The following is a 17,265-nucleotide window of genomic DNA, read 5'->3' as shown; positions in this document are numbered from 1 at the left end:
AGCAGGAGATAGTGCTAATGACATAAACAAATCTGTTTTCAGAAGTAATGGCAGAAAACTTCCCAAACAGGGAAAAATAATTTGACATACAGATAAAGGAGGTTTATAGGACTCTAATTAGATATGATAAAAATCTACACCTAGACATATAGTAATTAAGATCCCAGAAACCCCAGAAGACAAAAAATAGGTCAAGCAGTTAGAGAAAAGAAACAAATCACATGCAAAGGAAAGCTTGTCAGAATCACAGCAGATTTTTCAACACAAACCCTCAAGTCAAGGAGATCTTGGAGTGAGGTATTTCAATCCTAAAAGAGACAACCTGTAACCTAGAATGACGTATTCTAAAAAATTATCTTTCAAATTGATGGGGAAATAAGATACTTCCATGACAAAGAAAACTTGAGAAACCTCATGAATACTGAAGCAGCACTTCAGACAATGCTAAATCATAGCCTAGAAAAACGCAATAAAAATCACAACTCCATGAGGCCCAACACAACAAATCCAGCAGGCAAGGCAAGAAATTAAAGGGAGAGGGGGAAAAATCAAAAAGAACCCAAAACAGGAAAATAACATGATGATGTTAAGTCAATACATATCAGTTATAACCATCAGTGTTAAAGCCCTCAATTCACCAATCAGATGAAACAGACTGGCAAAATAGATTAAGAAGCAAAATTGCACAATATGCTACATACAAGAAATGTACCTAGTTCAAAAAGAAACTCATAGACTGAAAGTAAAAGGATGGAAAACAGTTCTCCATGTGACAGGAACCTGGAAAAAGTCAGGAATAGCTATCTTATGTGCAGACAAAGTAAATTTCAAACCAAACTAATTAAGAGAGACAAAGAAGGTCACTACATCCTTGTAAAGGGAAAAATCCAAGAGGAAGAGATGACAATCATAAATATATATGCACCAAATACTAATGCCCCCAACTATACAAAACAAATATTAAGGGACATGAAACACCAAATAAGCACTAATACAACTGTAGTGGGGGACCTCAATACCCCATTGTTACAAATAGACAGATCATCTAGACAAAAAAAAAAAATACTAGAACTGAACCAAGCTTTTGAAAAAATGGACTGAATAGATGTGTGTAGAGTATACCATCCCACAGAATCAGAATACACATTCTTTTCAGTTGCAGATGAACCATTCTCCAAAATAGACCACATACTAACTCATAGAACATGTTTCAGTAAATTCAAAGGAAATGAAGTTATCCATGTATATTAGCTCAGTGCTTCAGCACAAGGTCCCGAGTTTGATTTCTGGTACCAAAATAAAAGGAAGAAGAAGAAGAAAGGAAGAGGAGGAGGAGGAAGGAAGAAGAGAAAGAAGAGGAGGAGGAAGAAGAAGAGGAAGAGGAAGAGGAAGAGGAAGAAGAGGAAGAGGAAGAGGAAGAAGAAGAAGAAGAAAGAAGAAGAAGAAAGAAGAAGAAGAAGAAGAAAGAAGAAGAAGAAGAAGAAGAAGAAGAAGAAGAAGAAGAAGAAGAAGAAGAAGAAGAAGAAGAAGAAGAAGAAGAAGAAGAAGAAGAAGAAGAAGAAGAAGATGATGATACTGGCAAACAGAGGGTCATCAAGAAGATCATATACCCTGACCAAGTTGGATTTTTCTCAAGGATACAAGGAAGATTCAACATATATAAAGCAATAAATGTAATACACTATATTAACAGAGTCAAGGACAAAAACCATATGATCATCTCAATAGATGTAGAAAAAGCATTCGACAAAATTCAACACCCATTTATGATTAAAAACTCTGCAGAAAATTGGAACAGATGGTTTTTACCTCCACCTGATAAAGTCTCTCTATGAAAGACCACCAGTCGACATCATACTAAATAGTTATAAACTGAAAACCTTCACACTTATATCAGGAACAAGACGAGGATATCCACTATCTCCACTCCTTTTCCATATAGTTTTGGAAACATTAGTCACAACAATTAGACAAGAGAAAGAAATAAAAGCAATAATGATAGGAAAGGAAGAAGTTAAACTGTCATTATTTGTTGATGATATAATACTGTACGTAGAAGATCCAAAAAACTCCACCAGAAGACGTCCATACTTAATTGACAGATTCAGTAGAGTATCTGGATACAAGGTCAACACTAAAAAGTCAATAGTCTTTTTGTACACAAGAGACTCACTGAGAGAGAAATTAGGGAAACAGGACCTTTCACAATAACATCCAAAAAATGCAATATCTAGGAATCAATCTAATGAAGCAAAAGATCTCTATGTTGACAACTACAACACTCTGAAAAAAGAATTCGAAGAGGATATAAGAAAATGGGTAGACCTTCCTTGTTCCTGTGTGGGAAGAACTAATATAGTGAAAATTGCCATACTTCCAAAACTGTTTTACAGATTCAATGCAATCCTGATTGAAATTTCAAGAGTACATTTCACAGAACTAGAGAAAACAATTCAAAAATTCATTTGGAAACAGAAGAGACAATAATAACAAAGCCATTCCAGGTGACTGAGACATGGGTATCACAATTTCCAACTTGAAAGTATAGTAGAAAGCCACTCTGATAAAACAGCATGGTATTTGCAAAGAAACAGACCTGAGGATCAGTCGAATACATTAGAAGATGCAGAAACAACTCCAGGCATACTCAGCTACCTCATCTTTGACAAAGGAGCCAACCATCCTCATTGGAGGAAAAATAGCCTCTTCAATAAATGGTGTTGGAAAAACTAGATTTCAACTTGCCAAAGATTAACCTTAGACCTGTGTTTTTCACCATGCACTAAACTAAAATCCCAGTTCATTAAAGATCTAAATATTAAAACAGAAACACTGAACTTGTTGGAAGATAAGTTTTGTAGAATGGTGGATGACAGTGGCATAGGAAAAGACTTTATGGACAAATCCTCTGTAGTATGGGAACTAGCACAAACAATCAACAACTGGAATCTCACCTTTTTAAAAAGCTTCTGTATTGCAAGAGAAAGAATCAACAGAGCTAAGAAACAACCTACAATGTGGGAAAAAATGTTTAACAGCTGATTCTCAGACAAAGGTCTACTATCTAGGATATACAAAGCACCAAAAAAATCAGACCCCCAAGTATAAAGACCTGATTAAAAAATGGGCAACTGAAATGAACAGATATTTGTCAAACAAAGAAATAAAAACAGCAAATAAATATATGCAAAATTTTTCAACATCACTTGTCATTCAAGAGATGCAGATGCAAACAGCACTGAAAACAGCTGCCATCAAGAAATCAACCAATAACAAATGCTGGTGGGGATGTGGGGAGAAAGGAACCCTTCATTGTTGGTGGGAGTGCACACTGGTGCATGGAAATCAATATGGAGATACCTTAAACAACTAGGATTAGAAGTCCTATTTGACCCATATATTCCCAAAAGCATTAAAAGAATCATACCACAGTGATATATGCTCATCCATGTTTATAGTGGCACAGTTTGTAATAGCTAAGTCTTGGAAACAGCCTAAGTACCCATCAACTGGAGACTGGATAAAGATGTGTGTTTCTTTGAAAAATAAAATGGAGTACTACTCAGCCATTAAGAATGAGAAACTAGAGACATTTGTAGCTAAGTGGATGCACATTGAGAACATACTCAAGTGAAATCAATAAGACACACGTGTAAATACCATATAGTTTCTTTGGCGTGATAAACTAAAGTGTAAAAATAAGGATAAAAATGTACAATTGATATGTGTACTGGGAAAAAAAATCTAAAGGTGTAGGGGAAGTGGGAGGGGGAGGGGAAGTTAAGAAGGGAAAGAAAAAATAAGAGTAAAAGAAAAAAATGGAAACAAAGTCTTCGTAAATAGGCAAAGGTGGAGGGGGTGAAGAGATCCTAGGGGAATGGGGAAAAAATAAGAACCAAGATACATCATGTAAAGGTACAAGTTCCCAATGATGAATGTAACTGCGTTGTATAGCTAAAATGTAACAATAAATAAAAGTGTAATAATAAAATTAATATTTTTTTAAAAGCTGTGTCAGTGGGTGAAATGCCCCCCACACTACTTGGCTATATATTAGCAGTAAAACCTTTTCAATCAGCTCTTACCCTTCCTTGGCATTATTCACACTCATACTTTTAGTATACTTATTTGTCCATAAATATTTCATCAATTATTCTCATCAGTGCTACAGAGTACAAAAATATTGTCTTATTCTCGATAGTAATACAAAAAAAGAAGCCGAACACTTAAAGAGCAAACAAAGTAAATCCATACCATATCATTTCACTCCTCTGCTGTTACTCCCCTGCACGGATCACCCAGAGTATCAAGGTAACTTCTCAGCTGCTCTCTGCTTCTTCCTTGCACCAGATCCCCCCCCACAACAGTTTAGCATGAGGCACTGTTGCTTTGTGAACCCAAATCTTGAAGATTGTACTTGATTTTTGTCATTTTGAAGAAAATTGTGGGTCCCAAAATATAAATATTTTCATTTATTATCAGCCAAAATAATACTCTAAAATGTTGTGTTTAAAAACCACCATCAAGTGTAAGAAGTTTGCGGTGCACTAGGGAAAATGCTGGAATTAATTGTACAGCCAACCGTGTAAAATCTGCACGCTTTTAAACATGATTTCTAACCTGAAAGATCTATGATTACTCACATATTCAAAAAACTTCCTTTTAAAAAATTTTCTCCTATATATCATTTCAAAATACGCACCTCAGAAACTGTCAGCTATACTGAAGAAAGTTGCAGAACGATTCTCCTAGCCCTTTAAAAGGTGCTGCTAGGAAAGGAAATTTACCCCAAAACAGAAAGATCTGAGGTTGCTTTATGAACTGTGTTATTACATATGAGGCCAAACAGAAGTGCCTTTCCCCACCCTAGACCCAGAGTCTTTTTGTATCTATACTGGATAAACTTCTACATAGGGAAACTTGTGTGGACCTGTAGAGTTGAGTCTTTCTCAGTTATTCACCTGATGATTCAGGCATTGTGAGCTTTTCCACTTTCCTCGCAGAGGAGACCACAGTAACTAGAAGATCCCTGCGTATATCTAACCTCTGCAGTAACTTCCCCAGCAGTGGAGCAAGCAGGACCGGAAGCAATCCTGGAGGTCTGGCTGACAGCCTAGCAGGCCCGCCCTGGGGCGTGGACTGCACGCGTCTGCTCCATTCTAGGCGGCTCCACATAGCGCAGGCAGCTGTCCACATCCGCCGGTCTTTCAGCTGAAGTCCGAGTCTCTGCTTCCAAAATCCCCGTCTGGGTGGATATTCCAGAAAAGGAACAGCCCGGTAGGTGCGCGCGAAGTTAGGGACTCCAGGAGGGGATTCCCAGGAGGGTCTCTCTTTCCAGGTTCTGGAGCTGGGTTCACTCTGAGGGTGCAGGGTATAGGGTGCAGAAGATTCCCTTGCAGCCGGTGGAGATGACTTGGGATGCGCTGTGGAGTCCCTGCTGAATTTCCCTGAGCAGCAGTTTCCCGCCTGGGCGGTTCGCACTGGATCTTGGCGCCCAGAGTTTCATCCAGTGGCGGTGGATAGAGGAAGCTCTGCCCGAGGGAAGGCACCGGAAGGGGGACCAGCAGGGACAGCGGATGAAGTCCAGCCCCACCGCCCGGCGACTGGCCTGGGGCGATGGGCTGGAAACCCAACCGCGAGCTCGCTCCTGGGAGATTGGGGGCCAGGGCTCGGGGCTGCGCCGGGCAGCGGAGCGCGTCTCCCCGGGCTCCTGCAGCTCTGCGCTGTGATTTCTTCGCAGATAGCCATGGATCACGATGGGGACGCCGGTGGAAAAACAGGGAAGAAGTTGAAGCTGGGAAAGAAAAGGTAGCGGATTTCTTTCGCTTTCATAGTTTACATGGCTTGAAGGATTTGAGCCTTTTGTTTCTAGCCTCTATCGCAGAAATAAACGGTGGTGGGGGTGGTGGTTATTGAACTTTAAGTCGTTCAGTCCCCTGCTTAGAGTAGAAGATCCTTGGCTGAGTTGGGCAAAGCATGTGCTTCCTCCCTGGATCTTCATGAGGCCTTTCCGTGCCTTTTTTGGCCCCAGACAGGCCGTTACGCACATCCGTTATTGTTTTATTGCTTTACAACCAGTGTTGGTGACCTGCGCACCTGAGCGTGACCCCTGTTCTCTGCTCCGTGGTGCCATAGCTTACCTTTGATAAACAGCCACATAAACTAGGCTTGATGGTGGAGTGGTAGAAGAATACAGTGCTCAAAGCTATATTTAGATTGTTTTTGTTTCATTTTTACTGGGAATGACTATAAAGTTGGTAATGGAACGACAGAGAGAAAATTTTCTCAAGTAAATTTTGATCACAGTACTGTAGTTATTTAGAAAAGTTTGATTTTATAGGTTCATCGTTAATAGAAAATTGTAATGCAAACTGCAAGATAAAATGTATTAGCAAATATGTCAACAGAATCAGAAACAAAGGTTTTCAGTATAAGAACAAAAATACAGAAGTTTTAAAAAATGCACAAGTAGAAATCAAACAAGTATGGTTTGTTTTCAGTCCACTAGAAAGGTCATTAGAAAGAAGCACTCTTCCTACCAGGACTTGGCTTCTAAAAACCATCCCTGACTAAACAGAAGGGGTACCGAGGAGAAATGGGTGGCTTCAGACAGATCCGAAGCTTCGGGTTTCTTATCTTCTGGTACCCTGGAAACAAAGGAGTGAATTTTAGTGGAGTGGACACAGGAGCAGGGACTTGAAGGGCCCTGGAAGGAAACTCAAGGAGGGCATGGCAGGTAGAGAAAATAAAGGAATATTCTTCACAGTACAATTCTTTTGTCATATGGAAACCTGCATTGTTGTAATTGGTTCAGGCAAGCACTGTCCGTGGATCCTAAACTGTGCAGAGAAAAGTTGTATCTAATATCTTCACAATTCCTCCTAGTGGGAAGAAGGAAAATGTGATTTTCTAATGAGAAAGCTTACAGATAGCCCTTCAACCACGTGGTGAGACTTAGCTTCACTTGTGCAGCAAGAGCTTGGGAAGCTGTTCAGCATATGTATGATGGGATCGGAGTATACAATATCACACAGTATGCTCACAAAACCATTTAAAAATTCTTATTTTTATTATTCCACGTTTGCAGTACATAATGATTATACTCATTCTGGATAATTAGCACATCTATATAGCACATCTCGTTTCTTTTAGTTTTTCCTTCTTGTTCTTTTATTTTCACCAGTATCAGATTCATTTCTTTTTATTTTTTTCATTGAGTTTATAGGTACTTTTAATGTAGACAGTACAGTTACATTCGTCATTGGGGTCTTCACCTTTATATAACAGATCTTGGTTCATATTTTTCCCCATACCCCTGCCCTCCCTTCACCCCTCCATCCTTCCCTATTTATAAGGACTTTGTTTCCATTTTTTCTTTTTCACATATTTTTTCTTTTTCCTTCTTACCTTTCCCACTTCCCGTACTCCTTTAGTCCTTTTCTTCCTATTTCACATTATCAAGTATACAATATGAATCTTATTTCTTTATAAGTTCTTATCAAGTTATAATATTTAAGGTGAATCCAATTAGGCTTCTAAACTTGTGCTATACACCAGAAATATAAGGGAAGTCACATTTAAAAATTTAAATGTTCTGAAATGAATGTTAAAAATGGAAAGTTACAGGTGAAATTAATATGTAAAATTTCATGGAGTTATATAACCAAGATATTGTGACTTTTACAAGTAGTTAAAGTTATGAGTAAGTTCACCTTGTCTTTTTTATAGTAACTTCTCCATCCTGAGGGTTAGTTTACATTTTCTGTACATCTCTGTTTGTATCCAATTTGAAAGTGGTATATCCAAAATGCGGTATGCTCTGGGACTGCTCCGGTTCCTTCAAAAGAGTCAGTGTTAAAAACAAACAAACAAACAAAAAGCAAAGGAAAGGACTTTTTGGTTGAAAGACTTAAAAAATTTATAACTATCAAATGTCATGTGTGAACTCTGAAAAAAATTAGAGCACAAAGGAAAGACACCTATAGAAAATATTCCAGGAACTTTGAATGTGGATTGGATATTAGATGATATCAAAATTAATATTAATTTTCTTAGCTGTGATAGATGTAGGAAATCATGTGGATTGCTGTAATCACTGAAACTTACATGTAAGTAGTTCAGGCAAATATTACCAAAAAATAATGTATACTTCCTTATACAGAAAATATAAAAATGTTAGTCACTGATAAACCTAAGTGAATTATATGGATAGTCAATTTTTCTGTTTATTTAAAATTTTTCATAACTTTTCGTATACCCATAAAGACTCCAAAGAGTAGAGAGTGGAAAGTCTACGTTTTATTTTTATTCCTTTTCTTTCTAACATGGTAGATTAAACTACTTTGTTTTTAAAGGGAAACCAGGTATATTTGAGTCAGAATTATTGCATATATGTAGTGGGAAATGGTAATGAAAATTGATATTGCATGTATCTTCATTTTTATAATTGGCTTTAAAACTATTTCAAACTGGAGATCTTTTGTAAGTACCTATTAAACTGTGCTCATCATCATTTATCTTATTTCCTTTTTGTGATCCTGAGGTCCAATTCTGGACTTTGTATGCTAAAGAAATGCTTCTCTACCTTTGACCACATCTTCATTGTTATTTTTGGCACTGGGGATGGAACTCAGGACCTTGCACTTGCAAGGCAGGCAGCAGTATCACTGAGCTAAATTCCTGGTCCCCTTGATCTTAATCTGTTACAAACACTATATTTTAATGAGATTGTAAAGGAGCACTGAGATGTGCTAATAGGTAATATTGGGGTAATAGTACTTCCTGAGTATCTGTGTTTGAAAACAACTATTAAAATGATACTTTTTGAACAGTTTGCCTTTGTAGGTAATGTGTTTCCTGCTGATAAAGATATAAGTGAGGAATCTAGTAGGTGTGAGAGTTGTGTGAAAGTGTTTTCCCATGCAGGCCACTACTGCATCTCAGAAATCGGAGGTCACATCTTACATTTTGGTGCTAAGGGAGCAGATTTTGTGGTTTAAATCTTGTCTTTGTACCAGCAGTTAGACCTTGGACAAGTTAACTGTCTTTGTTATTCTGTAATTTTCTCATCTCTAAAAGGACAAAAATGTGCCTTTCTCAGAGTTTTTACAAATAATGCACAGGAAGTGGTTACTTAGCCACTGTCTAACATATAAGTTTTTCAAAACAGCATCAGTTTTAGAGAACTAACTAAATAACTGTCTCAGGGCTCAAACTCAGCCATTTATGGCCAATTCCACTTTTTCATCCTGGTGTGGGGATATGCCTGTACTAGGAATGCAGCGGGACTAAGCCTGAAATTCTTGGGCAATTCCATCGATTTAACATCACTCCAAAGACAAAAGAAATAAACCCTGGATTTTCTTTCTTTAAAAGTCTGTTTGCCTGTTTAGACTTCATTTAATGTAAAGAGCAAAGGCAAAGATAATCTTTGAACTTAAAATTCTGTGCAAAATAATGCTGTTCTCTTCTAGACTTTCTTTTGTGTGTATGGGACATGAGGCCGGAGTGCTCTGGTTAGTTTGTGTTCACATCCTTGGTGTAGTGGAGAAGATGGGTTACTGAGTTAGAATAATTTGAATCTGGGCCTAAGTAACAGTTGGCCTCTCTTTACCTAAGGACCTCTTTTTCCTGTTTTACAGAACGTCTTTCCACAGTCATAGCTCTTCAAGATCACACTTATTTCTGTAATGGTCTACTATAGGCTCCAGACATCCTTTCAAAATTAGATTTTCTCATAAGTGATTTAATTAGTTTTTATCTTAAGCTAGTTATGCCCAAGATCTGATCCTCCCTGCTCTCCATTAGTAGAGGTAATGATTAAGAATAATATTTAGGGATTAGATAGAATATCTACTAGAGTTACCTTGATGGAAATTAAGCAGATTAATTTCTGGGACCATGAATGTTTTTCTACTTGAAATATAAATAGAAAATTGATTTTTGTAATATATTTTTCTAATTGGCAAAGATGCACTCTGTATATTCATCATTGAAATTTAGGAAATACCCAAGGCACAATGAAGAAAATATTTTTATAGAAATCCCAAACCTAATGATAACCACATATGCAGGTTTCTTAGATGTATATAAATTTACTTATATTTAAAGTTCTTAAAATATGTCTTAACTTGTTTTTACTGAATAATATATTATGGACATTTTTCTTTGTCTTTACATATATAGTGTATAAGTTAATTTGGTAATTTAAAAATTTTTTGGTAATTTTTACTATTTTTAATAATTTGTTTCCTTTTTTTTAGTAAAAAGGAAAAGAAACCAGCTGTCAGTGTGTTTGCAATGGTGAGTTTTAAATTTTTTAACTGTACAGAATAATTTGAAAATCTGACTTCTCCTTCATAGAAAAGAGACATGTTACCTGACATAATATTTTCTTAAAGAATATAGTAATGGGAATCCAAAATGAATTGGATTTAGCTTATTTCCAGTGAAATCCTGATTCTAAGTTGTCATTTGAATTACATCCCAACAGTCATTGTTCCTGACGCATATTTTATTTCTCTCCTGATGAGTTATGCTGCCAGAAGTGTGTTGCCTAGAGAAGCATTTTCCTAGGAATGGTCTTTGCCATCTTGACAGAAGAAGCTGCTATATTTTTGCTGTCTTAAATGGCTCTGAAATCCTGGCACATTCAAGGTCAAAGTCTCAAGTCCCGTTAATTATTACTGTGACTTAGTATGTGCCGGTTTTCCTCTGTGCTGAAAGTTGAAAGTCTAATAGTTGAAAACCCTAATTTCATTTTCTAGTTTCTTGGTGGTTGTTTCAAGCTTTCTTTTAAACCTATTTGGGATAAAACCGGAATTTTGTGGTTGAGGGTGATTATTGATGATCTCCCTTTCTCTCCCTGGATCCTTACTTTCTTTTTGCTAAAGGATAAACATGAATTAAGTGAACTATTCCAGGGACTGGAACCCAGGAGACTACAAAACCAATTAAGCCTTGCAGCACACATTTATGCTTCACTCACTATATATTAGACATCTTTTTAAAATGGTGAGGAGTGGGTAGGTAATTGTGAAAATGGATCTTAGTAAATTGAGTATAAAAGTTGGTGTAGATGGGGAAAACTAGTCATGTGACCTTTGCACGAAGGAAGGTCTCCGAGGTTGTCTGACAACCTTTTCACCTTCCTGTGCTGCGGTGGCTTTGCCACAGGTTGTGTTCTGACACCGCTTCCTTTGCAGTTTTAGGGTGTTGAGATCAGCTGCTCAGTCATTCACAGGAGGATGAGTTGAGCAGCCGAATGACAGTAATTAAGATTATTAAAATTAGTATATACTTGAACAGAAAGGATTTTTATATAAGTTGGGTTTGTTTGAATATTTTAAGACAGACACATTTGTCTTTCATGGATTTTTGTTTATATATGTGTGTGTGTGCTGTGAAACCAGGGTCTCGTACATGCTAAACATACACTCTATCATGATAGTTTAGTGTTTATTATTTATAAGTTAAATTTTTTTAAATCTAACGGGTCTAATATTTTAAAAATGTAACATAACAAGCCACAAAAGAATTAAAATTCAGAGTTTGAATGTGAGGTAACTATGATAAAATCCACAGAGCAGAATGTGTTAGGCATTGTTCATAGTACTTTATATATAAAGTCATTTAACCATGAAAACTATATATGAGGCAGATCCTATTTTCGTGACACTTATAAATGAAAAATCTCAGGCCAGTAAGAACTTGCTCAGGACAAACAATAGGGCTAGGGTAGCTGTAGTTCATTCTGAGCCTCCTGGGAAAGTGCTAACGTGGCTTTTCCTCAGGTCTTTCTCCTGAAGAGTCGATACAAAAAGCTGTGAATGTGAACCTAACATGTATATAGAACACAAGGAAATCAGCAGAAACTTAATGGTGCTTGGCTGATGTTATTGGCAGTGTAAATTAACCACTTCTAACTCTAAGATTTATGTGCTAGGGATACCCATGAACCCCAGATTCTGTGACATATTAAGAGGACTCAATAGGAATCAGTGTCCTTCCTCTGGAAGCTAATAATGAGGAAGGCTTTCAGTTAGCAGTTATTACACCCCAGATTAGTTTCACTGGCCATGATACTGCTGCTCTGTACACTAAGGAATATGAAGTACAACCTGCAATGGCAGGTGTATCAGTAAAGCTTGTTTGACCCTCAGTGCCTGACATTTTTATTCAGGGATGATGCCGTAGGCGCTCTCTGTCCAGCATGTACCAAATCTCCAGACTCAGAAGGATGGCAAGTATATGGCATAAACACAGTGTACAAATAGTTTGGTCACACTTAGTAGTGTGAGTGGTGGTAACCCTCCCCAAATCCAAGCTCCTGATGGTGGCTCAGAACAACCTTGTGTGTGGGTCTTTCTAAACACAGACTCTTCTCCACTCAATGTCCACTAACTCATTTTTACTATTAGACTCTCTACCCCTTAGCAGCCTTTGACTTCATCATCAGATTATTTCTTCCCCTGGCTCTAGTGATGTCACACTGTACTGATTTTCACCCTAACTCTTTGCTTTTACTTGTGTCTTCTTTGCCTGTGAAGTTAGAGTCCCTCCTTTTAATCCATGAGTGGGTGATGGGGCTAAGAGTCCTAGTTCTAAAGTCATTTTCAAGTAGTTTTTGATCCTCATGCAAACCCCCTTTCTCTTTTGAGATACACTATCTTCTACTCATTTCAGAGGCATTCTTTACCATTTTCTAATTACTTCTTTTTCATTGAGACTTCAGCTTGTGATTGCTTCCACTTCAATCATCTTTGTTGTAGTTATTCTGCTGAGTAGTTTAATATCTTCATGAGTGGTGCTGGATTTAACCTCCCTTAACCTTTGCAGTTCCAACAATGCCCCTCCCCTTATTCTTAGTCATTTTTACCTGTGGGCAGAGGACTTTGGGCTCATCTTCCCAGACAGCTTCCATCTACAGATTTGTAAACTTCAATCTATCAATTTTTCACCACATTGTTCATTAGTTCAAGTTTTGACCTTTATCTTGCCTTTTCTCATTGCTGAGACAAAATACCCAATGCTTAAATTTAAAGGAGGGAGGGTTTATTTTGGCTCAGTTTGTAGAGGTTTCAGTTCATAGTTGGCTGGCTCCAAGGCAGGTGGCATGGCAGAGGAAAAACAGTTCCTGGCAGGTAGGAGGCAGAAGGCAGCAAGTGGTAAAGTAGTGAAGTGGCCAGCGATGACAGCAGCCTTCTTTCTGTCTCTTGTATTCTATCAGGCTACAAGCCCTTAGGGCAGGTAGCACTCAACACCCTAGGGTGGGTTTTCCTATCATTCACACCCAGAACTATACCAAACCAATTAGTGGAGACTGATTTAGTAATCACACACTCTTGATTCCAGCATCACACAGTTAACCTCAGCATCACACAGCCTAGATCCAGGTACCTCTGAAAAGCCCCACCTATGACCACATGAGGCCTTGGGGGGACATCTAGACATAAGCTATAACAACTTTCTTTCTTGTTTTTTAGAGGTCTGACTGGAGATTTTATTCAAGGGAGCGGAGCAGAGAGAGAGAGAGAGAGAGAGAGAGAGAGAGAGAGATGAGGAAGTGCTGGCCTATTTATTTGGCTTGGAGCCAAAGGCCTCCTTGTTAGGGTGGAGTAAGCGCTCTTAGCCTATCGCAAGCAAGCCACGTTGCCCTCTAAGGAAGGAGCTCCTTTCCTTTTTCTTCCTTTTCTTTTCCTTTCCCCTTTTCTTCCCCCGCTTCCCTTCCTTTCCCTTCTCTTAGCGATGGAGATTTTGGAGACATTTCTAGCTAGCTCTCTTTGCTGTCTCTCACCTCTAGTCACTTACTCTGAAAATTAAATGGATGAATTAAATTCCTACTTTGCCCTCTCAACAGCCTCTGACACTACCCATGGTGTTTTTTTCTTCTTTTAGCTCTTGTGAGGTCACCCTGTGCTGATTCCCTCCAGGCTCTTTGGCTTTTACTTAATAGTGTAAAAGATAGTTGACAGGCTTTTAGCTCAACGTGGTCATTTCAAAGTATCTTTATAAATAGTCCTAGACTCACCTTCCTTTCACCTTTTCAGCTACACAACCCCTACCTTACTCTTAATTGCACTGTCGTTGAAGACCTTGGGCTCATGCTTCCAGCTAGTATCTGTGGAGTTGTAAACTGAAATTTATCAGTCTTTGACCCCAACATTTGATTCATTTCAACTTTGACCTTTCTCTTTTAATTCCTTCTTTTTCTTCCCTTTCCTTCCCACATCTGCCCTTCCCTCCCCTCCCTTCTGTCCCCTTTCTTCCCATTTTTGTGGTGCTGGAGATTGAAACAAGAGAAGCTCTACCACTGAGCTACACCCCAAACCCTTATTTATTTCTTGAGACAAAGTCTCACTAACTTTTCCAGGCTGACCTTGAATTTGGTCATCCACCTGCCTCATCTATCCTACTGCTTTTTTTTTTTTTTTTTTTACAGGGATGAGCCACCACACCCAGCTTTATTATTCATCTACTGATTGCATGTGTTCGTTTCTTATTTGTTCTGTAGCAAAATATTTATTTAATTGCTTAAATGATACAAATTTATTACCTTATGGTTCTGGAGTCAAAGGTTTTGCTAGGCTAAAAGGCAGGTGTCAGCAGTATAATATTCCTTCTGGAGGCTTTGGGGAGCTTGTTTCCTTCTTATTCTCTATAAGGCTCTTACATTCCAAGAGTGATGGCTCTCATTCCTTGTCTGTTTTTCAGTTCTAATATCTCCTCCTGCTGACTCGGAGGACCTGGCTCCTTCTTAGAAGCACCCTTGGGATTATACTTGTCCCCTCCACGCCACCACCCATAGGACTCTTCCCTTCCCAAGATCTTCCACAGCTCAGCATTTTTCCATGCAAGAAGCATATTCACAGGTTCCTGGAAGTAAGATATAGACATGTCAGGGACTTCACTCTGCTTCCCACATATGCTGGAGAGGTCATTTTCATAGGCACTCTTTTCATTTAGTACCCTCTTCTGCTTTTGCAGTTCTAAAGATCTACAAATAGTGGCTACTTCATATCACCTCAGTCCTTTGTTTCAAATTTTCCTACTCATTAATATGGGAAATTTATAGTAAACCCTCTCTTCTTTCTATAAATATGCATACATAACTCCAAATGGTCTGAGATCAGTCTCATCTATGAACACACCACAAGCTAATCCCATCCCTCATTCTGTTTTCACCACAGTGTTCATTCTATGTGATCCTCAAGATGCACCAAACTTATTTCCTGCTAATGAATGCAGCATATGTTCTTCTTGACTGAAATGCCCTGTCCCCAGATCATCACATAATGAACTGCAACTTCCTGTCCCCAAGGTCTCTTGTTACAGGGGCCTTTCCTGACTGGACAGGCTAAACTGGCTCCATCAGTGTGGCACATGACCCTTTGTGGAATTTCTCATGGATACTTAATCAGTGTTTGATTTTTTTTTTTCTGTAGTGGATATTGAACTGTGGAACCTAGAACTAACCCTACAGGCTTGACTGATTGATTGATTGAATGTGGTCTTAGGGAATGAACCCAGGGCCTTCACTCTCAGTTATATCCCCAGAATTCTATTTTCTTTTTCATTTTGAGACAAAGTCTGAATACCTTGCCTAGGCTGGCCTCAAACTTGTGGTCCTCTTACCTCTCGAACTCCTAAGTAACTGGATGATCAGTATGCATTACCACTTCAGCAAATTTCTTAACTGAATTTTTCCTTTGAATTTAAGCTCCATGAATTTAAGCTTCACTGTTGGACCTCACATGCCTAGTACCTTGTACTAGTACTAGTACCTGGTACTTTAACAGATGCCTAGATATTAAAAAATTATTGAATATATATACATACATATATACATATATATTATTCCTTTTGCAAATATTTGCACTAGAATATAAGTTTTAGGAGGATAGGTAACTTCTATTTTTGCCATTACCCAGAACCAATTTATTAGGTGCTCATGAAACATTTTTAAGTTTTGAGAAAACAGCTAAGTTTACCAACTCTCCTCTTGTCTGGGCACCATAGTCATGTTCCCATCTAACCTGGAAAATATTACAAAAGCCACCTTCCTTCCTGTAACCTCAACTTTCTTTGCCCCGGGAATTCTGATCCTTAGCTTCCAGCACTGATAAACCTTTGCTTTGTGTGGTTCTGGCTCCCCTTCTGTTTCTCTCCTGTCGGTCTAACCAAATTTTCCATTTCCCCCTTTTAAAAAAGGCTCCAACATTGCAACTGATACATTAATATTTTGACTTCCTGCCCCTTAACTGTGATAGCCTGAAGAGTTATAACATTTGCTAGATCAAGCAATTAGTTTCTTGTGTGTTTTGTATTCTTTAATAAAAGTTATTAAGTTTCATTTAATCCTCATAAGTACTCAGCAAGATTTTCTATATGTATGTGTGTTTTTCTCATTTTGTAAATGTACAGATGGAGACCTACACCCTCCAAAAGTCTTTTCCCCAATAAACTGCAGAGGTACGACTTTGACTGTAGCTTTTGCCCTAGTTAGGATTTTGTTACCACTGTCTTCAGATCTTTTTAACTTTTCTCTCCAGGAAACTATCTTGCTTCAAATCATAAAGAAAAATGAAGCTTTGACTCTCTCAGCTTTCTGTGATCACTCCTGGAATCCTACTTGAACCTAAATTCACTTTTACTCATTCCTTTCTATATGAGATTATGAAACATACCTTTGCCTGTTTGAGAAACATCTTGTCTTTACTAAGTTTTAATATAAAAATTTTATATGAAAAGGTAGAATAGTAAAATTCATACTTATTCATTGTTTGTAGCCAATAATTAATATTTTGCCATTTTCCATGTGAAATTACAGATGACATGATGTTTCGTACCTTTCAAATCAAATTGTTTAATATCTTTCAAAAATTGTTTTCTGAAATAATCTTGTTTAAAGCATAATGTAGTGATCATGTTTAACAATATGAACAATAATTTCTTAGTATAATATAATGCTCCATTCATACTCACATTTTTTCCAACTATCTACAAAAATATTATAAACTTGATTTTTTCAAAATAGAATCAGCACAGTGACATTTGGATATTTTTTCTCCTGAGCCTAAAATATTTCTACTTTCAGTAGATAACATTGACAGGTCAGTTATAGTATAGAGTACCCACTTGGTGGGCTACATTAATTGCTCTTTTTCTACCATTTATCTTGATCCTCTATGCTTTGCATGCTTTGTATGGTGAAAGTTAGGTCTAAAGTCCTTTTACGTTCATATTAAGCATTTTGGTAAGAAAGTT

General features: G+C 37.8%; 1 protein-coding gene across 2 annotated transcripts in view; it reads left to right on the top strand.

Annotated features, from left to right (window-relative positions):
• The first annotated feature begins 5,163 nt into the window (after positions 1 to 5,163).
• Positions 5,164 to 17,265, top strand: part of LOC104856648 (ATP-dependent translocase ABCB1) — a 73,825-nt gene continuing 61,723 nt past the window's right edge. The window contains exons 1-3 of one of the 2 annotated variants that reach the window (XM_010616144.3): positions 5,164 to 5,277; positions 5,741 to 5,808; positions 10,263 to 10,302. In XM_010616144.3, coding sequence (XP_010614446.1) covers positions 5,747 to 5,808; positions 10,263 to 10,302 — 102 coding nt within the window. In that variant the 5' untranslated portion in view covers positions 5,164 to 5,277; positions 5,741 to 5,746. Of the gene's footprint in view, positions 5,278 to 5,418; positions 5,809 to 10,262; positions 10,303 to 17,265 lie in introns of those variants that run through there. The other variant, XM_010616145.3, reaches the window with a different exon arrangement.

The sequence above is a fragment of the Fukomys damarensis genome, unplaced genomic scaffold (genome assembly GCF_012274545.1).
Source record: "Fukomys damarensis isolate Sample0158 unplaced genomic scaffold, DMR_v1.0_HiC HiC_scaffold_16, whole genome shotgun sequence".
Lineage (NCBI taxonomy): Eukaryota > Metazoa > Chordata > Mammalia > Rodentia > Bathyergidae > Fukomys > Fukomys damarensis.
The sequence above is the reverse complement of the archived record's forward strand: the minus strand, read 5'-3'. Positions and strand labels throughout refer to the sequence as shown.